This window comes from Alexandromys fortis, unplaced genomic scaffold (assembly GCF_014885135.2).
Source record: "Alexandromys fortis isolate MF-2015 unplaced genomic scaffold, M_Fortis_MF-2015_v1.1 scaffold_26, whole genome shotgun sequence".
In the NCBI taxonomy this organism is placed as follows: domain Eukaryota; kingdom Metazoa; phylum Chordata; class Mammalia; order Rodentia; family Cricetidae; genus Alexandromys; species Alexandromys fortis.
Genome location: NW_026067894.1, coordinates 3,578,202 through 3,602,911, shown reverse-complemented (window position 1 = coordinate 3,602,911; position 24,710 = coordinate 3,578,202). Strand labels below are relative to the sequence as shown.

The following is a 24,710-nucleotide window of genomic DNA, read 5'->3' as shown; positions in this document are numbered from 1 at the left end:
GGGTGGCATCAAGACTCTGATCTCTAGCAATGGTGTGTCAGGCAGCTCTCCGCCCTGAGCCAAACACTTGGGAGAATCAGCTTATGAGGAGGAGAGGTTTATTTGGCCTTATAGTTTTTGGGGGGTCTGGCCTGTGGACCCCTTGACGTTCAGCTTCTGGCTGGGGAGGTGCACATCACTGTGAGTGTGGTAAAGAGCAGCTCACCTCACTAGCTAGCTAGGAAGTGAGGAGGAGGAGGAAGTCTGGATGCCTCCGCATCCTTCAGGGACACGCCCCCAATGACACAGCTTCCATCCCACGTCCACACGGTAGCAAGAGGTTCTCCTGAGATCAAGGAGCCTCCCATCTAAGAACACAGGAACGAGGAGCCTCTGACCTCAGATGTCACAGAGAGGGGTGCTGGGAAGCACCCACATCCTCTGTCTCGTGAGATGAACCACCCACTACGAGCTGCACACAGAGACTAAAAACTCATTTTTCTCAGCCAGAATGTTCTGTGGTGTTTATAATCAGAAGAGTCACAGGGAACAGGACAGAGCCTTGAAAGGCTGGCAGGAAGGCAGACCAGGCCTGGAATGCCAGGGCCTGCCTGCAGGAGGAAGAGGAAGGAGCACAGTGCTCAGAGTCCCCAGAAGGACGCTGGCTTTGGGCCGAGGCAGAGGGACAACTTCCATCACTCTAGGGAAGACTGTGGTGTGGGAATCAAGGTCTCCCTTGCCTGGCCATTTGGGACCCATGTGGCAGGTGTCTCCAGGTCCAGCCAGGAACAGCATCATTATGAAATCTTCCAGGGCCTGTCCTTTAGGTAGGGAACCCAGGCTCACATAGGCAGGCACGCTCTTGCCTTCAGTGAATCTTCTGCAGGTCTTCAGGCCCAAACGAGGCCGGCAGCAGCTCTCGGACTGTCCTGACTACGTATGTGCCATCTGGCTTGGTCATGTACACGGCCCAGTCAGTGCCAAACTGGAAAAAAGAGCAAAATTGTGTGAGAGAGGTCAGGGGAGTGAGGGCGATGGGAGCATGGCTTTGACTATGACCCTAGTATTTTCTGTCTAATGGTCCTGTGGGCCTCGGTTTTTCTCTCCTGTCAAATGCGAGTGACAATAATTGTACTGGTTCATACAGCCTGAGGGGGGAACAGCGGGAGAGCACTTACTAAAACTAATGCCTTTTTTCCCCCATTTTCATGTATGTGTGGTATAAATGTGTGTGTGTGTGTGTGTGTGTGTGTGTACATGTGTGGGGGCACACATGGGAGCACATGCACGCGGAAGCCAAAGGGTTGGGTCTCGAATCATCCTCCATGGCTCTGCCACCTTATTCACTGAGGCAGGGTCTCTCCATCAAACCCAGAGCTCACCCCTAGGGCTAGTCCTACCAGCCAATCTGCTCTGAGGAATTCTGTCTCTGCCTTTAAAGACTGGGATTGCCACCATCTGCCTAGACCACCTCGCAGTCACGTGGGTTCTTGGGGATGCAAACTCTGTTCCTCAAGGCTACACACAAGTGAGCCATCTTCCTAGCCACCATCGAAACACCTGTGCCCTGGGCTGGAGAAATGGCTCAGCGGTTAAAAGCACACAGTACTCTTGCAGAGGAACCAAGTTTCATTTCCAAGTCCTCTACTCGGAGGCTCACAATTTCCTACAACTCCAGCTCCGGAAGATCTGATATTTCTGGCCTTCGTGGGCAACTGTGTTTGAATGCACATACCCCCACATAGACCCATAGACATAACTAAAACTAAAATTAAATAAAAGTCCATGCCCAAGGCTTCCTTCTACAGGACAGCTGACATCTGTAGCCCCTTACAGGTTCACCTCTGTGTCTCATTCCCGGAGGAGTTTGTGTCTGTCTGACGAGACTCAACATACTATGTTTGTGATATAGCGTTATCTGACCATGGAGGTGCTGGCTCCCATTGTGTTTGTTTTATTGAGGAAGCTGAGGCTTTACTGGTATCAAGTCAGCCATGGTGGTTTGGAAGAGACATTGCATTTGGATACTTGGTCCCCAGTTGGTAGGCCTGTTTGGGAGGTTTCAGAAGTGTGGCCTTGCTGGAGGAAGTGTCACTGGAAGCAGGCTTTGAGGTTTCAAAAGCCATGGTTTCCAGAGCACTCCCTGTTTCCTGCTTTCTTCTCCAGCTACCGCATCTGCCATTTGCTGGCCCTTCTATTATGGACCTTAACCCCCTGGAACCATAAGCCCCAATAACTGTTTCTTCTTAAATCGCTTTGATCACGGTGATTTATCACAGCAATAGTAAAGTTGCTAATACATCAGCAAAGACAAACACATCTCCAGAACGTTCTCCCACGCCCTTGCTTGCTGTAGGTCCTCTGGGGGCTCACTACCTTCATTTTTGAGGTGTTTTAGTGATAGGAAAGGATACTGGGTAGGTGGAGAGTTAGGTCAGTGATAGAGATGAAGTCAACAGACCCAGCTTCATCCTGGCAGGCATGGTGTGGTTCACAGATCCTGGCATTTAGTAGGTGCCCAGTTCACAGAGGCTGTGGCACCATGACTGATGTGGGGGCTGCCAGCAGAGGCTGAGGCTGCTCCATGGCCTCCTGGTCTTCCACACATCTGTCCGAATCACTGAACTGTTAATAGACACTATCAATCTTTCGGGGTTTTCGGAATTAAGGTTTCAAGGTAGGACATTTTCTTGCACAGCAGGCTGTGCCTGAGGGTACGGACACAAGCTTGATGTGGGCAAGTTTAGATGCCAGGTCCCTGGTTCCCAGGCCTCATGACTCACTGTTCACATTTGGTTTCAGGTTTCCCTCCCCCCTCCAGATNTCTCTCTCTCTCTCTCTCTCTCTCTCTCTCTCTCTCTCTCTCTCTCTCTCTCTCTCTCTCTTTCTCTCTCTCTTTTTCTCTCTCTCTCTCTCCCCTCTCCCCTCATCTAATAATCTGTTTGGAGAAAATGGCCATAAGAGCACACGGATCAGGTTGGGACCTTGGCGGCTAGAGATTTGGTCCTTGCTGGTGGATCCCTTAGACATGGTCACTGCACTGGGCGGCTGTGGTGAGGTGAAAGTCACTCTGGGAATTAAATGCCTCTGGGGTGGCTTCTCCATCTGGACTCGGGAGAGATGAGCTCTGTGAACTGCAGGGCCCGGAAGCACAAGACAGACAAGCCAAACTGCCCTTCGCCCAGTACGAGTTCCAAAGCAAAACACAGCAGGTAGCATGTGCCTGCCCTGTGGCAAACCCCACGCTTTCCTGCACGTGGCCCAGGGGTGCATGCAGGAGGCATAGGCAGTGAGAGGGGCAAGGAGCCTGGAGTCAGCCTTGGCTGCCATTGCTCCTCAGGGACTGCTTGCTCTCCTTTGATACTGATGGAGATAAAATGACGACAGCTGTTTTTGTCCTGGGCTTGGGTGGGGCTGACAGAGCTGACAGGTTCTGAGTATTCTCATAGCAAGCCACAGCTTAGGGGCCACGCTTGGGACTCTCTGGGCTTGTGGCCTTTATTCGGGAAGATCACAGAAGATATGGGCTTCTCTGAGAATACTTAAGTCTTCCTGACATCCCCCAATGTGCACAATAACGTCAGGCTCCTACTGGGCCTGAATGAGAACCCTAGTGAGGGATGGGCAGTAGTTGGGTGTAGAGTATTTGTCTGCCGCATACCACACCCTGGGTTCCATCCATCCCCAGGACAGCAAAACCAACCAGTCAGCCAGCCCACCATCCAAACCACCCTTTAGTCTTCACAGTTAACAAAATCAAAGCCTCGCATTGGTATGTTTTATAAAACTTGCCAGAGCCAGCAAGATGACTCAGCGGGTGAGGGTCCTCACTGCCAAGCATGACTGTCTGAGTTGGATCCCTGAGGCCAACATGGTAGGGGAGAATGGACTCCTAAAAGTTGTACTTGGACCTCCACCCTCGTACTGTGGTACCCACTTGCACTCACACAACACCCCTATGAAAAATAATAAATAATAAGATAATAAAATTTGCTTCAAATCCTCTATTGACTTCCCCTTTATTCTCTCCCTCTCTCTGCTTTTTCAATTTTGTTCTTTGTTTGCTTGTTTGTTTTGAGACAGGATCTTGCTGGATAGCCACGGCTGACCTGGAAATTGCTAAGCAGCCCAAGCTGGCCGCAAACCTGCAGCAAACTTCCTGCCGACTCCTGAGTTCTAGGATTGCAGGCGTGCAACACCACGCCTCGCTTTTCTTGATTTCCCGAAAACGGTAGTAAAACACACATTATGCAAAACTTGCCATTTGTGTTTCTCTTTATTTTGGAATAAACGTGCTTTCTGTTCCCTGGCTGGTACAGCCTTCTGACCCAGCCCCAGCCAATGCCTGTGATGCTAGATCCCACTGCTCCCCCTCCCCCACTGCCCTTTGCCCTTCTGCTCTCCATCACATAGCAAACATCTAGGTCAATGTGAAACCTGCTGCCTTCTGTCTAGAATTCTCCTTCTCTAGAACTCTCTGTCTCATTGCTTTTCATGATTTATATTTCAACTAGAATGTCACCTTCAAAGAGAAGTCCCTCCTCGCCACTAGAGCAGAAGGTGGCGAAAGCTTTTGCTGACAACGGACAAACAGGAAATTTATTTGGGGGGGGGGAGGTTTCCCAGACTGTGTGGTCTTCCTGTAACTGCTCAGCCCTGCTACCATGGAGCCAGAGTGGTCACCGCCAATGCAGCAGCGATTGGCCATAGCTGTGCCCCTACCAGAAAAATCTACAATCAAGAGGCATGCTGGGATTGGCCTGCAGGCTGGAGTTTATTGTTCTCTGTCCCCTGCTGTCCCTTTATCCCCCAACTTCTTTTCCTGTATTTTCTCACACAGCTGCTTGAAGCTCAATGAGGGCAAGCCTGGCCTGGCTCATCCCGTGCTGGCTCAGGGGCTGGCACCAACAACCAGAGAGCTCAGTATGTATAGTAATGTATAGTATGTATGTATCCAGAGAGCTGTCAGTATGTATAGTAATGTATAGTGTGTATATGCCCAGAGAGCTGTAAGTATGCATATGTTGGAAGAGGGACTCATTTCCAGTGACTCAAGTGGCCCCAGGAAGGTCACAGGAGTCAGCCAGCCAGGTGGACCGCACAGTACCAGTCCACACTGGAGTCTGGTGTGGCCCCCGAGAGACCGTAGGCGTGTTTTCCGGGGAGGAGCCGCCCACACCCTTACCTCTCTCATAACTTGTCGGCAGGCTCCTCACGGAGAGATGAACTCTTCCTGCAAGTCGCTGGGGAAACAAAGACTCAACTCAGGGTTGTCTGTCACAAGGCTTGTGGCCGATGCCTGAGATTCACATACTGAGCCCCTGTCCTGCAAATCAGGTCACACCCCAGCAGACAACTCCTGATTCCCAGAATCACTGTGTCCTGGAGGCTGGGAAGGCGACTTGGCAGCTGGCCACACTTCTGAAAGCAAAGTCACGGTGGCAATGCTGTCCTCATCAGCGCACTCGTACATGCTGATGGACACCTAGCTGTCTTGTTACCCACACTCCAGGAGACAGGGGTGACAGAGAGCTTGTCTCTATCCTTCATAGGAAGGCTCGTCCCAGCGGGTAACACAAAACTAGGTGACTTATTATTGTTATTATTATTATTATCACTATTAAGTAAAATGCATTAAGAATGCACAGTAATAAGCCTGCCACTGGAGCGAGACGGTGTCTCACACAGGGGGTGGCATTAGCCCGGTCTCGCAGGAAGAACAGAGTCTTGCATTCCTACTTAGTGAAACTCTACTGTACCAGGCATTTAACTGTGTCGTTTGGTTTAATTTTCAGAACAAGCAGTATATCAGGGGAGTTGTTTTATTAGTGAGGTCATAGGTTTGGTGAGATGAATAACAGAAAGGCTATTCTAAAGTCCAGGAGGTGCTCTGTGTTTTAGAGAAATAAATATGAGAAAGAAGTGGGGGGCTGAGGAGATGGCTCAGTGGTTAAGAGTATGTGTTGCCGGGCAGTGGTGGCGCACGCCTTTAATCCCAGCACTCGGGAGGCAGAGGCAGGCGGATCTCTGTGAGTTCGAGGCCAGCCCGGTCTACAAGAGCTAGTGCCAGGACAGGCTCCAAAGCTACAGAGAAACCCTGTCTCGAAAAACTAAAAAAAAAAAAAAAAAAGAGTATGTGTTGCTTTTTTTAGGGGACCCGAGTTCCACTCCCAGCACCCACAGGGGGGCTCACAACCATCTTTAACTCTGTCTCTAAAGAAGCTGAAACCTTCCTTGGCACATACACATACATACACATACACACACACACATGTGCACACACATACATACAACGCACATATGTAAAAATGTCTGTAAAAAGAAAGAAGGGAATGGAAGAAAAAGGAAGAAAGGTTACACACAAGGGCCCTGGGTGCAGAAGAACACCACGTATGTGTAGCAAAGAAGAAAATGGGCTCCCGGCATCTGAGAGAGGCCGGAACACAGACTTCCAGTCAGGACAGAGGACAAAGGACGGTGCCTAGCGAACACAGATCTCACTGCAGGGCCATGGTGCCTGGTGCCATGGTCCCTGTCCTGGGAGCCCACAGCTCTGTGACTGCTTTACAAGAACATGGGGTTTGGATTCTGACTCTTGGCCAACTCCCTGCTTTGCTCACTGTGCAGCTCTGAGTCATCTTAAGTCACCCAGGGACTGTTCCTTTGTCTGAACACGTGGGTAACAATGTCATCTACTTGGCAGGGGTTCAACAAAATGAGATAACATGTCTGTGTAAACTTTACTGTTTTTAAGACAGGTTCTCACGTAGCCCAGGCTGGCCTCCGACTAGCTGAGGATGACCTTGACCTTGCGATCCTCCAGCCTCCACCTCCTGAGTTCCAGTCTTACAGGCCTGTAAGGCCATGCCCAGTTCTTTTGAAGTGCTGGGGATGCACCCCAGGGTGCATGCTACCTAGACACTCTTCCAACTCAGCTAAATCCCCAACCCAGGGTTTTATAAGCCACGGAATCGGAATGCTATATTGTTATGGCCTGGGCTAATTTCTGCACACCTGCTCCCTTCCACTTGCAATCTCTGCCATCATCTTAATACTTTATCACCTCCCGCTTTATTAGCTACCCCGTGCTTTATGCTGCTTATGATTGATCGCACTGTGTGTTAACAGTAGCTGTCGTGCTGTGGACTGTGTGCCTAGCACGCTCACCTCCCTGCAGAGGGCTCTACAGGTGCTGGCTCATTTCAGATGGCAAATATTTACTGAGCACTTCCTGTGTGCCTGGCACTGCGTGCTGCCACTGGTACAACAATGACAAAGACACACATGCACTGTGACCAGGACTTTCTAGATTGATGGCAGGAAGGTGCCAGCTAACCAGCCAGCAATTGATCAAGGCAAAAAAAAAAAAAGAAAAAGAAAAAAAAAAGGGGGACAAGGGACAGAGCAGTCAGGGGCTATTTTTTAGATTTTATAATAATTGGCTTTGATCTGAGGTCGAGTCGAAGAATGTTTCTGTTTTACATTTTAATTAATGAATTAGCTAATTGATTTTTTGAGACATGGTATCATTCCATAGCTCTGGCTGTCCTGGAACTCTCTCTGTAGACCAGGCTGGCCTCGAACTCACAGAGATCCACCTGCCTCTGCCTCCTGAGTGCTGGGATTAAAGGAGTTCTTTATTGTGCCTGGCAAATCAGAGAATGGTTCTGCTCCATGAAGAGGTGGGGTTCTCCCTGAGGCTTCCCGCTTCAGGAGAATAGCCACTCGAACATGTGGGAATGGGGGCCTCTGTCAGGAAGCTCTGTGAATCCAGCTAACTCGTGTGGTTTCTGGGTGGCAGGTGTTACAAGGTTAGACTATCTCAGGTTTTATTGCCTTTTTCCTGTGTTGTTTCAGGGCATGTTGTAAGCCAGGCAGTCATGGAAAAGGAGCAATGGAGACCCTCGGGGGCCCTCATCACTGCCTTACCACCCAAACAGAGAGACAAAGCAGCAAAGAAAAGCTGTTGTGGAGACAGACTGTGGGCAAGACCAGAAAAGTCACCCAGGGAGCTCAGCCTCCCTTCCAAGGTCGGTCAGACCCTATGTGATATGGCCCTGTCATTTCCTCTCTTGCACAAGGTGGCCTGAGTCAGGAGTCTCCAGGAGACCAATCCCACACCCTACCAGGAAGCTGGATTCAGCTGTGGTCTCAACCATGAAAGAAAAGTTCTGAGCTGCGCATGCCGGGGACTCTGAGAAGAACGTGGCTCACTTTACTGTGCACTGCTCGGGCTCTAAAGAGGAGACAGCCAACCAGCTCCTTTAGTACCCCCAATGATGGAGGAGGGTCATCTGTCTATCTGTTGCTTTCATTGATTAATTAATAAAGAAATTGCTTGGCCTCTGATAGGTCAGAACATAGGTAGGCGGGGAAGACGGAACAGAATTCTGGGAGAAAGCTGAGTGAAGCAGTCGCCTCGCCATAGCTCTCCTCTCCGAGATGGACGCAGGTGAAGATCCTTCCCGGTAAGCTACTACCTTGTGGTGCTGCACTCACTAATAGAAATGGGTTAATCAAGGGCTGGAGAGATGGCTCAGAGGTTAAGAGCATTGCCTGCTCTTCCAAAGGTCCTGAGTTCAATTCCCAGCAACCACATGGTGGCTCACAACCATCTGGAATGGGGTCTGGTGCCCTCTTCTGGCCTGCAGACATACACACAGACATAATATTGTATACATAATAAATAAAAAAAAAAGAAATGGGTTAATCAAGATGTGAGATTTAGCCAGTAAGAGGCTAGAGCTAATGGGCCAAGCAGTGTTTAAAAGAATACAGTTTCCGTGTAATTATTTTGGGTAAAGCTAGCCGTGCGGGAGCCGGGATGCAGCCCGCCACTCCTTCAACACCCCAACACCCTGAAATATGTGAGCCACATTAGAGGCCATGAAAGAAACAACTTCCTCAGGGTCACAGAGCCAGTCAGGGACAGGACCAGGATTTGAACTAAGAACCCATGCACTCTGCCTTTGCTTTTCTTGTGGCTCACAGAAGTCCCAAGGATAACTCCACAACTGGGGTTCTCATGGATAACATACCATGTGCTAGCGAGCTCATAGAAGTCATTCCATGCAGTCTGCCAACAGCCCAGCAGGGTACTGTTCCCCTCGTGAGTTGTACAGTTTAAAAAAAATCAGGCCAACAACAAACAGGACCGCTTATGTTACAGGCGGTGGTGGCTCAGGTCTTTAATCCCAGCAGAGGCAGGCGGATCTCTGTGAGTTCGAGGTCAGCCTGGTCAGCAAGTTCCAGGACAGCCAAGGCTACACAGAGAAATCCTGTCCTGAAAAACAAACAAACAGGCTGAGGGCTGGGATTGTAGTCGGGGTTGACTATAACGCACAGAGGCCACAGGGGTTGATCCACAGTACTGCACAAAGCAGGAATACATACCTATAACCCCAGCACCCAAGAGGTGAAGGCAGGAAGCTTAGACTTTCAGGGTCACAGCCTCAGTTACAAAGTGAGTTCGAGGCCAGCCTGGCTTACATGAGACTTAGTCTAAAAAATAAAATAAAATAAAACAGCCAGGTTCCGAGTCTTACAAAGACCTTAGGTAGAAGTGAGAAAGAATGGAAACCCAGCCACAGAGACCCTGGAGGCGGGGCTTTTACGTGTCACTCAACATTCCTGCCAAGAGTGAGCACTAACCCTCAGACATGCAGGTTGCATTTGGACATCTCCCCAAGGCTTTCCTAATTCTCCACGCTTCGTGTCTTAGTTAGGTTCTATTGCTGTGAAGAGACACCATGGCCACAGCAACTCTTATAAAGAAAAACATTTACTTGAGGTGGCTTGCTTACAATTTAGGGGTTTGGTCCATTATCATTATGGGGGGGGGAGTATGGCGGCATGCAGGCAGACATGGTGCTGGAGGAGTTGAAAGTGAGTCCTACATCTTGCAGGCAACAGGAAGTGAACTATCTCACTGGGCATGGCTTGGGAATTTATGAACCCTCAAAGCCCGCCCCCACAGTGACACACTTCCTCCAACAAGACCACACCTACTCCGACAAGGTCACACCTCCTAGTAGTGCCACTTCCTTTGGGGGCCATTTTCTTTCAAACTAGCACACCTGGGTTCTTTTTCCTGGCAATCAAGGGTTTCCTGTGGTTTGTGCAGACCTTGGTTACATGATGAGGTTACGCTCAGCTTGGTAAGACAGAAGCTCCTGTCACCTGGCTCTGCCAACGCCCATAGCATCTCTGTCCTTTGTGATCCCAGGGAAAGACATGGACTTCTCAGCCCCGTTCTGTGCCAATATGAGCTGGCTGGCATTTCCCTTTCTTCCTCTAAATGCATGCTTTCTGTTTAATAAGTCAGTAGTATGATAATGACTGCATCGCTGGCGGGGGATATGGTTGTGTGTTAAAAATCCAGAGAAGGCCAGCTGGGTGCTGGAAACTCTGGGTGTTGTATAAGGACATCTGCTGATCACAGTGATCCCCTCTTGGTCATATTTAAAAGCATGTGAGGAGCAAGAGGAAAAAGCCTTTCATTGGGCAAACACTAACAGAACCTGCAGGCTACTGCATCATTCTGCTGGTTTTGGCCTCTCTTCCCCCAGAACATCATTACTTTCTTGGACCAGCTTTGAAATTGAGTTATTTCTCCCCATTTCTTCATAAAGTGCAACGCACATCCCAATCTGTCCTCAGCTGCACAAAAAGTTCCCAGCACAGCCTTGTTTATCCTCTGGAAGCTGCAGGGAAGCTTGGACAGCCCTCGGCTCCAGAGAAAGCTGGGAATCTCCACCTTGATTCTCAAGGGCATACCTGGCCCAGTCACTCCAGCATGGTATTCGGGTACTCTGAACCCCCTCTGGACCAGACTGAAGCAATGCACAGGCTCTTGCGAAAGCCAGGTCCTTGCTGTTGCACAAACCATGTCAGCCTTGCTCTCACAGCCCCTGTTTCTCTCCCCGGCTGCAACTCCCTTCATAGGAAGAAATGATTCTTCCAGAGTCTGTGTCCCACGCTGCTAAAGACCGAAGCTTGGTCAGCGGCTCTGCTCGCTGGGTTCACTGTTTCCCCGTGTGAGTTTCCTCAACCATTAACTTGCCAAGGTTCCTTTTCTCCTAGTCAATATAAAAGGGGCACCCAAATGCAGCTCACTGCAAAAGCCTTAAATTACTGGGGTCTAAATCAGTAAAAGAACCCATTCTTATAGGCTTTATTCTTAGCCAAGCAGTCTCGGTCCAGCTCCAATAAGATCCCACCACACTCCCCATGGGAGTCAGAGCAACCACATCTGGGCCACAAGAGAGCATTGACTGCAGGTTTTATTTATTTATTTGTGTGTTTGTTTATTATGTATATGGTGTCCTGCCTGTATACCAGAAGAGGGCACCAGATCTCACTACAGATGGTTGTGAGCCACCATGTGGTTGCTGGGAACTGAACTCAGGACCTCTGGAAGAGCAGCCAGTGCTCTTAACCTCTGAGCCGTCTCTCCAGCCCTTGGCTGAAATTCTTATCCAGTTGGAGCCTAGCTGGAGTTGGGTTAGTCTGAAACACATAGTCACTGCTTACATGGCTGTCACCAGGTCACCACCCTGCTTGGTTTTAGACCATGGTTTTGGCACCTTCACCTGGGTGCTGAAGTTAGCAGATTTGAACAGCATCTGGCCTCCTGGCACAGTAACCACTGTGGACTCTGAGACCTGGGTTTTGTCCCCGCTTTACCCCTAACTCTCTGGAAATTCCCTTAACTTCTCAGACCTTGGGGTTTTGTCTGCTTATTTTTTGTGGTGGCAAGGGAGTCTATACCAAGTGACTTTCGGGTCCTCCTGTTGTTTCTGTGTGACATCTTTCTGCTGTACCTCTGGGGGACCGTGATGCACTTGCTGTTGTCGGAACAGAAACACACCTTCTGTGTCAGAGTCTCCCTGGGTCTATCTGCTCTGTGGGCTAACCCTGAGGGTGGAGTCTGAGGCGGACCAGAAAGACATGGAATTAAAGGGGACGTGAAAAGGGAAAGGAGCTGCTCACTCAGGAGTCTGGTTGAAGCTTCGCAGGAGCTGAGAATCAAGAATGTGGCAGGCATGGTGCACACCTCTAGTTCTGAGGAAGGCAGAGGCAGGAGGATCTCTGTGAGTTCAAGGACAGTCTGGTCTATAGTAAGTTTCAGAGCTGTGTACCCAGCCAGGGCTGTACAGTAAGATCCCTTCTCAAGACAAACAAACAAACAAAACAACAACGGAAAAAAAAGAAAGGAGAGAGAAAAAGTTAGAGGAAGGGAGGAGCCCCTAGAAACCAGATGAACGATGAGATCCCAGTTTCCAAACCCTTCAGGTCACCCCTGGGACAACACAGTGCGCATTTCCTTTGAGACAATAACCAGTTCTTGGGTAAGTCTCGTTCTTCTCCTGTGTGTCTCTCTTTCTACTAACCTTTGTGCTTAAAGTCTACATTTCAAACACCTTTTAAAGGACCAGAGAGATGGTTCCATGGTTAAGAGCAATTGTTATTGTGGAGGACCTAAGTTTGATTCCCGGCACCCACATGGTGCGCCACAACACCTGTAACTCCAGTCCCGGGATATCTGATGCCCTCTTCTGAGAGTTGAGATTACAGGGGTGTGCAACTATATCTAGTTTTATTAGATGCTGGGGTCGAACCCAGGGTCTTTGCATACTAGGCAAGCACTCTAACAACTGAGCCATGCCCCCAGCCTCAGACTCTGTTTCTTATTTACCTCCTTATCCCTAGCACCCAGCCGCAGGGCCGACCCATGTCTGCCAAGAAGAACATGTACAATAGACATGGGTCTGGTGAATGAAGGAATGGGTTGTGTAGGGGGACATCAGCTGGAAGAATAAAGAATTTTGCTGTGACTGGTCTATCCCACTCACCTGGCGATAGCAATAGCCCTGAAATCCTTGTACCCTTCTGAGATGGCCTTCTGAATGGCAGTCCGCTCCGCACACACACCCAGTGGGTAGCAGGCATTTTCAATGTTGCAGCCTGAGGGGAGAGAAAAGACCAATGGTAATTACGGACAACAGAACCGGCTCCTGATGCGGATGTCGTAAGAGCTTCCTAGTGCCTCTTTTATATCAACGTGGCACAAGATAGAGTCATTTGGGAAAAGGGAACCTCGGTTGAGAAAATGCCCATGCCCGCAAGCAAAGCCTGTGGGGGCATCTTCTTGATGGATGATTGATGTGGTTGGTGCAAACTATGAGGAGGAACCACCCTGCCTGCACCCCACCCGTGGCTTCTCCATTTCCTGTTCTGGCTTCCTTCAGTGAGTGGTGGATTATGATGGGAAACTGCAGGTCAAGTGGGCTCCCTTCCTCCCCAAGTCGCCTTTGCTTCTGGTCTTTATCACGGCAATAGAAACCCTAAGAAGGACAGTTTCCCAGTTCAGGCCAGGGAGGGGCCCACTGTTTAACAAAGCTGGAAAGGAGGGGGGCGATGTTTCCAGAAGCAGTGAGGGACACTGGGGCCCACGGTACGGCGGATTTCTGAGAATGCTCAGGTCTTCATTTCCCTAACGCTAAGACTGGCTCCCCAGCAGAAGGCATCGCGACTGGGCAGTGAACAGCCTCAGCATCCCTAAGGTCAAGCTCAAGACAAAGAGAGATGCTGAGGCTTGACCAAGTCAACAGAGAGCTAACTGGCAGCTTGCTTGCCTAGTGTGAAGGAGCGAATTGCCTTCCAGTGTGCATCTAAGAGGTGAAAATGGCAGCGAGGACCATCATAGGTCCGAACGCTTTTGTTTTTTAAGTTTTACTCATTTTTATGTGTATGTTTTGCAGGTGTATATGAACCCTGCGTGTGTGCCTGGTGCCTACAGAGGCCAGAAGAGGGCGCTGGATTCACTGGAACAGGAGTCACAGATGGTTGTGAGCCATCATATGGGTGCTGAAGACTGAACCAGGGTCCTCTATGAGAGCAGCCAGTATTCTTATGAGCCATGGCACTAGCTCCCCAGTGCTCTCAGCAAATGTGTCACAGTGACGACATGATCAAGGAAGAGGTTCCCAAATAGCTAAGCTAGAGACCCCAGCAGACAACAGACAAGGGATGTGCCAGGACAGTTCCCATCTGAGGGTTCGTTAGCTGCCATGGCTGGTGACTGTGTGTTGTGGGAGATTCCACTGTCATTCACCATTTGTAACTCCACATTGCATTGTGGGAAAGGATGGGAGGTGGGGACAGAAAACCGTTCAATTCGTTAGCCATTGATCCAGTAGAGCTACATCCAGACCCAAGAAGAATCAAGCGGGGCAGCTGTGTGACTCTGATCTCAGAGGCCTCCCTTAGCCAGGTGGTAGGTGGGTGCTTTGTGTATGGGAAAAAGAATGTGTAGAGATCCTTGCAGGGAGGCCTGGGGACAGAGGCTGCTTCACTGCTTCCCACTTGAGTTCAGCTGGGCACAGAGCTACCCAGCTGGAAACCACCTTTTCCAGCCCACCTTGGAGCTTCCTGAAGTCCTGCAGTTTTGCTGGCTTGAATGTGTGCCTGAGACATGCACATGTCTGTGCACATTCTGTGGAAGCCAAAGGAGGATACTAGATGCTGCTGTAAGCCAGTTCCAAGCAGCCTCTTGCCTCCCTACAATATCCCAACAGCAGTGGGATTACAGGCAAATGTGACCACACCCAGCTTTTTACTTGGATGGGTGTTTGGGATTTGAACTCGGGTCCTTGATGCTTGCACAGCTAAGCCATCTCCCCAGCCCAGGAGTGCAGTTTACACCAATGAGCACGAACGGAAGCAGTACTAGTAATGAGTGACCTTTCTAGAAACTCACTGCTGGTCCTCCACTTCCTCTTTCCCTTCCTAGGGCTTGACACTGGGTTTTCTTTTGTATTGCCGAGACAGATCTCAGGATGTAGCCCTAGCTGGCTTGGACCTTGTTCTGTAGATCAAGCTGGCCTCAAACTCATAGAGATCTACCAACCTATGCCTCCTGGAATTAAGGGCATGCACCACCTTGTCCAGCAAAGGCTAAACCTTGGATGAGACACTTGTGCCAGTCTGACCCTGTGTAGGAGGGCACACTCTAGTGTATATGGTGGGACATCTGGACAGGGTTCTTATTTCCAGAATAGAACAAGGCAGTCCACACGCCTAGACTGCAGCCTGTTCCTGGTCTGCCAGAGAAGAGAGCACTAGGCACCGTCTTCCTGTGGTTACTTGGTTTGTAGTTGTCATGCCAACTTTGTTTTTGCCTGTCTCACTCCCTGTGTCCACGTCTGGGTGCTCATTATGATTCTGCGGTATTTTGTTCCCAGGTAGTCATCAGATGTGGAAGCTGTAAACAGAGTTTACTGAACGTAACTGCTGCCAGAGTCAGTGTCTCCTCTCGGAGTTTCCTGTTTCTTCATGATCTGTGTTATCATGCTGGAAGAGAATACTTTTATTATGTAGCTCATCACTCCCAGGACCTCAAAAATCCACTGTCGCTAGACGTTCGGTGGGATGCCATAGCTATAAGAGTGCTGGGAGGATGGCCAGTGTGTCTCACGGCCAGGCTGGGGCTGGCTCGAAGCTGCCTGGTAGCGACAGGCTCCTCCATCAGGGAAGGGCAGGTTACACTGTGGCGCCAGAGGTGGACGGCAGTGAGCACTGACTGTTTTGACATCTCAGTATCTTCCTCCTTTTCATTCTGTTAGCGTATATGTGTGTGTGCGTGCACATGTCTGTATATACGAATGCGTGTATGTGCACATGTGTGCACACACTTCCCACCTTATTTATGATTATGTGGGGGGGGTGTCTGTGCACACGTGGGTGCTGGTGCCTGTGGAGTTCAGAACAGGGTGTGTGCTCCCCTAGAGCTGGAGTTACACCCGGTTGTGAACCGCTCGACACAGGAGCTGGGTACCACGCTCTGGTCCTCTGCAAGAGCGGGATGTGCTCTTAACTGCTGAGCCTTCTCTCCAGTCCTTGCCTTTATTTATTTATTGACCTCTGTTATTTCTTTTAAGACGGGAATCTCTCACTAGACCTGGAGCTCATCAATTCATCTCGTCTGGGTGGCCAACAAGCCCCAGGGATCCCGCTGTCCTGTCTTTGCCTGTGCCCTGATTGGGGACAACGGGTACACAGCTTTTTACATGAGTGCTGGAGAGGTGAACTCGGGTCTACAGCAAAACTTTACAGATTGAATCATCTCTCCGGCTCTTCTTCCTCCATTTTATAAAGGGTCACCTCAACTCCAGCAGGCAATTCAAGCGGAAGCTGCCATCTTTTCTCATATGGCCTTCCTACTGGCTGGCCTACAAATGAGCATCTGACCCAAACTGACCAATCAGGGTTCTTCTCTGTGTAACCTTCTGTTCTGCCCTGAAACAGCCCTGAGGCTGGTCGTTTGTTCAGGAAGGGACCATTAGAGGTCCTTTGCACAGCTGAGAGCTGAGGAAATGCCTGTGTGTAGACAGGTGTCCCCGAAGCTTCGGATGTTCTCCAGTTCCTTCCCTGGTGAGGTTGTGTGAGCTTGTGCAGTGTTCAGTGTATAGCAGACAGTGTGTATCTCTGTCGCTGCTGCCAGGCTTCGGCATCTGTACCGCTCAGGACAAGGCAACCCAAGAACAGTTCTAAAGCTAGCCTCCAAGGTCTCTTCCCTTATTTGGCCACTTCCTCCTCCTGCAGCTGATGACCGAGGTCCAGCTATCAAAGTATGGAAGTACAGTTATTACTCCCCCCCCAATTAACATGCCCAATTAAAATTAAACACCTCATCCTCACACAGGGTTTCTTATTTTACCCGTATAAACAGATAGTTGCCTATGGGCCACATCTGTTCTCACTCTATCCAGAGGCAGAACTTTGTCTCTCTGGGACAAACATCCTGCTCCCCCCCCTTACCCACGTCCCCTTCTCTTTTCCCTTATTCCTTTCCCCCGTCTTCTGTACCCCTGTATCCTAGCCCATTCTAACACAGACCTCCCCTCTTTCTCTTCTTAAAATGACACCCAGCAAGGTTATTCACTGCTGTTTTTCTGCCAGAGACAGAAAGCAGCCTCTTTAGCTTTTCTTCCCTACTTAATAAAGGATCTCTCTGCGAAAACAGGTATTTGGGTGTGGTTTGTGCCTAATCCGGGGTCTTGAAGGGAGCCCCCGCTGTGTGGGAGTCCCCTTCAGGCACTGAACTTCAAATTACCTCACCCATGCCGAGACTCCATGTCACCAAATCAAAATTAAGCTCTCGCTTGACCTTTCCAAAAAGAGAGGCAGATACAGAAGTTCATGCACACCTGTAATTCCAGAAAGTGATGATGGCGGTAAGAGGATCAGCAAGGCCAGCCTTAGCTACATATCGAGTTGGAGGCTAGCCTGGGCTTCATGAGACCCTCACTCAAAGAAAGAAAAAAAAATCAGACTTAGAGTAACTTAATCTTTTTTTGTTTTATTTTTCTGTTGTCTATTGTCCTGGTCTTTACCCGCTATGGTTTAGATGTTTCCCCAAAACCTGAGTACTCCCCAGGTGGCACCCCTGGGAGGTTCTGTGTCCCCATAAGAGGTGGAGCCTTGTGAGGGCTTCCTAGGCCAGTGGAGGAGGAGCCTCACTGGGGATTATGGGCAACCAGCTGTTTCTCTGGCTGTTACTGGACTGTGGGGGAGCCTCTGTGCTGTGTGCAGCCCTGGTTAGAGGCCCAGAGCACAGGGCTGCTGGACCTTGGACTGGGTCCTGCAGAAGAAGGAGCCAAAGCAAACCTTCACCAAATCACAGTTCTCATCAAAAAATAGCTGAATAGTGAAATTTTATGACTAGTAACGCCTTCTTCTTCCCAGCTAACCTGGGAATTAAATGTGAACTCACACAACAAACAAACCTTCACTCAGCTGCCTGGGGTATTTCATTACAGTGCTGCACAGCTGGGCGACAACCCACCTCACCAGGGAAGTAACTGAGAAGGTCTAGCCAGGCCTTACCTTTGTCTCTGCTTTGGCCTTTCTCTGCCTATAGAGCCAGCCACCTCTGCTCTGCTCGCCTACATAAACTCTTTCTTTTTCTTTTCTTTCTTTCTTTTTGAAACAATATCTGTTGTAGCTAAGAATGACCCAGAAGTCGGCCTCCACCTAAGCCGTGTAGCCGTTTCCTCCCAGACTGTAACATTCCATGCTCCCAGAAAGCTCTTTAAGACAGCAAGTAAACAATTCAGAACAGCTTCAGGAAGTCCCTGAAACTGAGCAAAAGTGGAGCAGCCCTAAAGAGGCTTAGACCAGCTGGACCACCTGAAAAGGACACTCTTCAGCTTGCCGAGCCCTGTACAAGATGTGCAGTGTGCGCCAGATTCCCAGCTTTGTAAGCTGCCACCCACACTGGGGTGGGCTTTGGTGATGCAGCTGTCTTTGACTCATTTCTGCTCCTGTAAGTAACCCCTCACCCATATTCCCATAAGTAACCCCAATTAAACTCATTGACTCATTAAGTTAGACTTTGGTGGAACTGTTGTGGGATAATGCCCTTATACTCTGTAAAGATTTGTCACTCATATTGGTTTAATAAAATGCTGATTGGCCAGTAGCCAGGCAGGAAGTATAGGCAGGGCAACCAGACTAGGAGAATTCTGGGAAGAGGAAAGGTGGAGACGCAGTCACCAGCCAGATGCAGGGAAGCGAGGTGAGAATGCCTTACTGAGAAAAGGTACCAAGTCACATGGCTAAACATAGACAAGAATTATGAGTTAATTTAAGTTATAAGAGCAGTTAATAATAAGCCTGAGCTAATAGACCAAACAGTTTATTGGTATGGGAGGTCCTTCTGTCTAGGTGTTGCTTTTCTTGGTTAATGAATAAAGAAACTGCCTTGGCTTGTTGATAGGGCAGAACTTAGGTAGGCGGTGAGGACTGAACTGAATACTGGGAGAAAGAAGGGTGGAGTCAGGGAGACGCCATGGAGCTGCTGCCGAGATAGAAGTGCTGAGACTTTGCTGGTAGGCCACAACCTCGTGGTGATATACAGATTAATAGATATGGGTTAAATTAAGATAAAAGAGTTAGCAAATAAGAAGGTGGAGCTAATGGGCCAAGCAGTGATTTAATTAATACTGTTTCTGTGTGATTGCTTCAGTTCTGGGTGACCAGGAAGAACAAGCGCTCTCTGCAACAGTTTATAATTAATATAAACTGTGTGTTTCTTTCGGATTGAATGGTTGCGGGACCCGGAGGGACAGAAACTTCCACCACCATGGTAGCTGCACTTTGGTCTGCCATGGGCTCCCTATGATCTGGGGTCAGTAGAATATGTGTTATATTTTCCCACAAAAGTGTCACACAACCACCTCTCTCCTGAGTTGTGTTTTTAGGAAGAGTATATGCATGGTGCTGGGGATCAAACCCAGCGCTTGGCGTACGCTAGACAAACAAGCACTCTACTAACCAAGCTACACCTGGCCCCACTTCTGCCGTTGGGAGAGAAATCCAGTGCTTCTGCTAGTGTCTTCCATTTGTTTGCCTCTGAGCAAAATTCTGTTTCTTCAGAGACAGTTAGAGGAGCTTAGGTCACTGGGGCAGAGGCTAAGTACTCTTAATGTCTGGGAAGACGGTTTGGTGCCTAAAGACAGCATAAGAGCAAAGCCTGAGACCAGAGTTCGAATCCCCAGCAATGGAGAGCCTCACTCAGAAGGTAGACACGGGATCTCCAGAGCAAGCTGGCTAGCTAGACTAGAATGTGGTGAATCTGGGTTCGGTGAGCTCTGGGTTCAAGTGCAAGACCCTGTCCCCAGTGAGCAAGGAGGACAAGAATGGAGAAAGACCCCTGCTGTCTGCCTCAGACCTCCATATGCACCTGAACATTCAGACAGCACACACACACACTTGCTGGTGTTTTATTTTTGTTTTTCAAGACAGGATTTTTTTTTTTTTTTTGTCTTTCAAGACAGGATTTCTCTGTGGCTTTGGAGCCTGTCCTGGAACTCGCTCTTGTAGACCAGGCTGGCCTCAAACTCACAGAGATCCACCTACCTTTGCCTCCAGAGTGCTGGGATTAAAGGTGTGCACCACCACTGCCTGGCTAAGACAGGGTTTTCTGTGTAGCCCTGGCTACCCTGGAACTCACTCCGTAGACCAGGCTGGCCTTGAACTCCAAGAACCGACTGCCATTTACTTGCTAGTGCTGGGATTAAAGGCGTGCACCACAATACCCCCACTAAAGAATCTGTTTTTTTGAGAAAGGATTCTCTCACTAAGTAGCCCTGGCTGTCCTGGAACTCACTCTGTAGATTCAGACTGACCTTGAACCCACAGAGATCAGTGGTCTCTGCCTGAGTGCTGGGATTAAAGGTGTGCACCACTATGCCTAGTTCACACACGTGTGTGTTCGCACACACACACTTTTTTAAAGCACTGTTGAGATTGCTAGTTTTGTCCTGAGATTAAGTCCTTTCTGGGAGCCTGCTGTGATGCTCTTCTGTAAAGAGTGGTGCTATCAGGAAGGCTTACCACCAGCAAACCTTCCCTCCTTCCGGGCAGTCTTGAGCAGGAACCCTTCAGAGAAAAGGGCACCCCAGCTGCAAAGCCTCTCCTAGCTACTCCCAGCGGAGGATTGGTTCCTGCTCCAGGTCATGTCCCACAGCTACAAACTTTTATTCCAGCTGAGACACTCCTCCGTGAACTTTCAAACATATCCGACCTGCAGCCCATCCTTGCATGCAGCTAAGGATAGCTAAGACGGGGGCCCAACACAAAATTGTAGCCTTTTAAAACTTTATGAGATTTTTTTTTTTTTTGGCTGAAGTGATGGGTCAGGGGCTCAATGTACACACCACCCTTGCAGAGAACAAGAGTTGACAGTTCCCAGCCTCTTATAACTCCAGGTCTAGGGGAGCTGATGCCTTCTGGCCTCTTTGGACACTTGTGTTCATGTGCCCATACCCACACACAGACTGGTAGACACACAAAAGACACTGATAGACAGACAGACAGACAGACACACACACACAGTTAAAAACAAATCTTTAAAAATCACTTCTTTTTGCCAGGTGGTGATGGCGTACACCTGTAATGCCAGCACTCGGGGAGACAGAGGTGGGCGGATCTCTGTGAGTTCAAGGCCAGCCTGGTCTACAGAGTGAGTTCCAGGACACATTGTGGCTGCACAATGAAACCAAGGACAGAAACAGGGAGAGAGAGAGATTGATTTGTGTGTTTTGTTATGTGAATGACAACATCCATTTGTTATGTCAAAAGGTTAGACACACCTGCCCCCTGACCCCCACCTACAGCTACTCCAATGGCTGCTCTGGACCCCGCAGAGGCTCTCGCGTGCACCAAGTCCAAAAGAGGGACACTCCCTTGATGACTTAAGAAGGCTTGTGATTGTTCAGAGGCGGGCGGGCACATTTCAATTTGCATGTCACACCTATGAAATACCCACCTCCTCTGGCCTCCTGGCTCTGGCCATAAAAGGCTCGGGTGAGGGCTGGAGAGATGGCTCAGTGGTTTAGAGCACAGAGCACTGTCTGCTCTTCCAGAGGTCCTGAGTTCAATTCCCAGCAACCACATGGTGGCTTATAACCATCTATAATGAGATCTGGCGTCCTCCTCTGGCATGTGGGCATACATGGAGGCAGAATATTGTATACATAATAAAAAAAAAAAGGCTCGGGTGAAGGGGCTTCCCCCCCCCCCCACTTGCAGTCTTTATGGCTGGTAAAGACTCTTGCTTTCATGGGTAGAGCAAGATGAGCTGGGAGCGCAAAGAGGAGACAGCAAAAAACGGTGGTGGCAGTGACACTAGGGACAAAAAGGTGGCTAGAGGGTTTCAGAGAGTAGTCAGGGGACACAGACAAGGAGGAAAAGTGTGGGAAAAGCAGAAACTTGTGAAAAGCCAGGGATGAGGTAATGGCTGCCTCGGGCTTCAGAGCTCTAGGTAGTGGACAAGTCTTAAAGGCCATGGGTGCCACAGTGGAACTCACTGAGTACCAGCCAGGCTACTGGCAATCAAAGCCATGTACCTCCCGTGTGAGCACCTGAAACTCTACAGTCTCTGAGTTCTAGGCTGGGGGAACCACAAACCTTAGTTTTCCAGACTTGGAGTGCTAAGCCCTCGCGTCTGTCTGTCCTGCGTCAGTCTGTCCACACCACAAGCTTTGAGCACTAGAGGGCCAGCACTATCAAACTAAAAGAGTATCCTAGTCTCCTTGTGGTTTCCTTCCCTGTAGACAAAAGGACCCTCGCTCAGTTCAGTGGTAACGTTTCTGCGTGTCCACCCAGCAGCAAGAATCCGCCCAAAGAGCTTGAGTGTGGGATGAGATCTAAAGTGGGGTGCAGTGGCCGTGGGAATGAGAGGCTGCCCGTGTTCTTGTCCCCTAATGGATAGAGAAGACCCACCTGCCAGGTAACAGAAAACAAGCATCCATCATAAGAAAGACGTGTGGTAACCAGGCGTTGGTGGTGCACGCCTTTAATCACAGCACTTGGGAGGCAGAGGAGGCAGATCTCTGTGAGTTCAAGGCCAGCCTGGTCCATAGAGTGAGTTCCAGGACAGCCAGGGCTACAGAGAAACCCTGTCTTGAAAAACAAAGAACAGCATGGCACTGAGCTCCCGAGTCAGCCTGCCCTGAAACTGGCGCTACCCGGCAGGCTTGTCACTGACTAATGCACAGGACACTCTGCTGCCCCCCTCCTGCACCAAGAGCCCTCCCATGGGGTTCACAGAGCACTCCTTATTGTATTGTAGTTGCTAACTTTGCTCTCGGTCCCTGCCTACCTAGTCCCCAGCAGAACCCAGCTCTGTCTTTTTTTTTTTTTTTTTTTATCTTATTATTCCCCTGTTCCACCCGGCTGAAAAATCCATGGCCAAAGCCTTCACTTTCATTCCATCCTATATCTCTCAGAAAACACCAGCGCCGCCTCCCCCCACACCGCCTCTCTCTCTCTCCCTCTCTCTATGTATGTCCAGGTACATGTGTATAAAGGCCAGACTGGGTCAACTTCCGTTATCATTCCTCAGACCCCATCCACCTTGTTCTTTGAGATAGTCTCTGACTAGCCTGGCGCTTGCCAATTAGGTTAGGCTATCTGGCTAGAGAGCCCCCAAACCCATCTATCTCCATCTGCCCAGCCCCGGCATTACAAGTGAGTGCCACCAAGCCTGGCCTTTTGTGTGGGTTCTGGAGATCAGTACTTTACTGACTGGCAGATCACCCCAGGTCTCTTTCCTCTTCTTCCTGTTCCCACATTCCTGGGGCCATATACTCACATACCCCATTAATCCCATCAGGAAATGAACTCACAATAACTTCAGGAAGTCCCTGAAACTGACCAGATTAACTAAGCCCCTCCCTGCCAGAGTAAACAGTGAAAACTGAGATGCTCTCTCAGATGAAGGAAGTTGAGTTGCAAAAAAGAGTGAGACCAGACCAGCTGCCTGGAAGATGTTTAGAACCAGTAAGCCACATGAAAAGGACACTCCAAACTGTGGAGCGGCCTGCAGGCTTTGCGGTGTGCTCCAGGTTCCCAGCTTTGTGAGCTGTCAGCCAGGCTGGGGTGGGCCTTGGCGATGCAGCTCTTGAGTCATTTCTGCTCCTGTAGTGACCCCTCACCCGTACTTCTCTAAGTAGTCCCAGTAAAACTCATTGGTTCACCAAGTTGGACTTTGGAGGCGTCTGTGCTGGTCTGTCGCCAGCTCCCTATCTGGGGTGAATAGATGGGTTGCGTCTTCCCAGGAAAGTGTCCCACAACAGCCGGGTGATTCAGGAAACCACAGAACCTCAGTCAACAAGACACACAACAAAGGGGCACTGTAGTCACCTCCTGTCATGACATATCCCAACTAGAGTGTTCACAAGTTTACCAAGACCCTTCCCTCCCTTCCTCTCGCCTTCTCTCCCTTCATTCAGACCCTTGTGCCTATGGGCAAGCACCCCACCGCCAGCTGCAGCCCACTCTGGCCTAGGTGTCTACAAAACCAGAAGCTAAAGAACACTAGCTCTTCCACGTTAAACTCAGTGCAGACAGTTGGACACCCAAACCATGCCTGGATCCTCTCCTCCAAGTCCCTGTCTGCCAGATCCCTCACCAGCTAGTCTCAGCACCCCAGTATGCAGGAAGAAGGTGAGGCTTTGGGGGGGCTCCAGCTCTCAGTGCCATCACCAGAGCCTCCTGTGACTCAGGACCTGTCTCTGCCTCAGCTTCTTCATCTGAAAATGGGTCTACCCTAGGTCAGGAGGCCAGAGGAAGAACTTACAGGTGAGCAGGTGAACGTCAGGCTTACAGGACATTCCGGAAGCCTTAATCGGCTCCTGCCCTGCGGGTGGTCCTGATTTTGGCCACTCCCTCTAGCCTCACCTGAGAACTCCCTTCGCCACCCCAGACTTCTAAGAACAGAGAACCACTGTGTAGAACAACAGTTGAGTTGCCCCTCAACCTGGGCAGGAGGCCGGAGAGGCCCAGTGAGGAAGGAACAGCGTTGCTCTCCCCTCCACGTGGACCTAGGCCCTATCCAGGTTGCCAGGGAGGGGACCACGGCGTCAGTCCTTACCGGAGAAGATCCTCCCGTCCCCGGTGAGCAGGGCAGCCCCAACAGGGAAGCGGCTGTAAGGGCAATAGGCTGACTTCTTGGCCTCATGAGAGGACAGCACCAGTCGCTGGACGTGCTCGGGCTCCACGGCACAGGAGGGGCGTTCCTGGGCCATGTCGGTCCGGAGTGGGTGAGCCGGCTGCAGTGAAGAGAGGAAACCGATGCTGGCTGTCTGCCTGCACTGGCCAGGAGAGGTGACTCCTCCCCCGGGGTGTGTCCCTGCGCGAGACCAGAGACCTGGAGGCTCCCA

General features: G+C 50.0%; 1 protein-coding gene across 1 annotated transcript; it reads right to left on the bottom strand.

Moving 5' to 3' along the window:
* Positions 1–472: 472 nt before the first annotated feature.
* On the bottom strand, positions 473–24,649 carry Cda (cytidine deaminase). Its single transcript, XM_050154065.1, is given in 4 exon segments — positions 473–964; positions 5,165–5,222; positions 12,834–12,945; positions 24,422–24,649. Coding segments are annotated over 4 exon segments (441 nt in total). The 5' UTR covers positions 24,576–24,649; the 3' UTR covers positions 473–847.
* Positions 24,650–24,710: the final 61 nt, after the last annotated feature.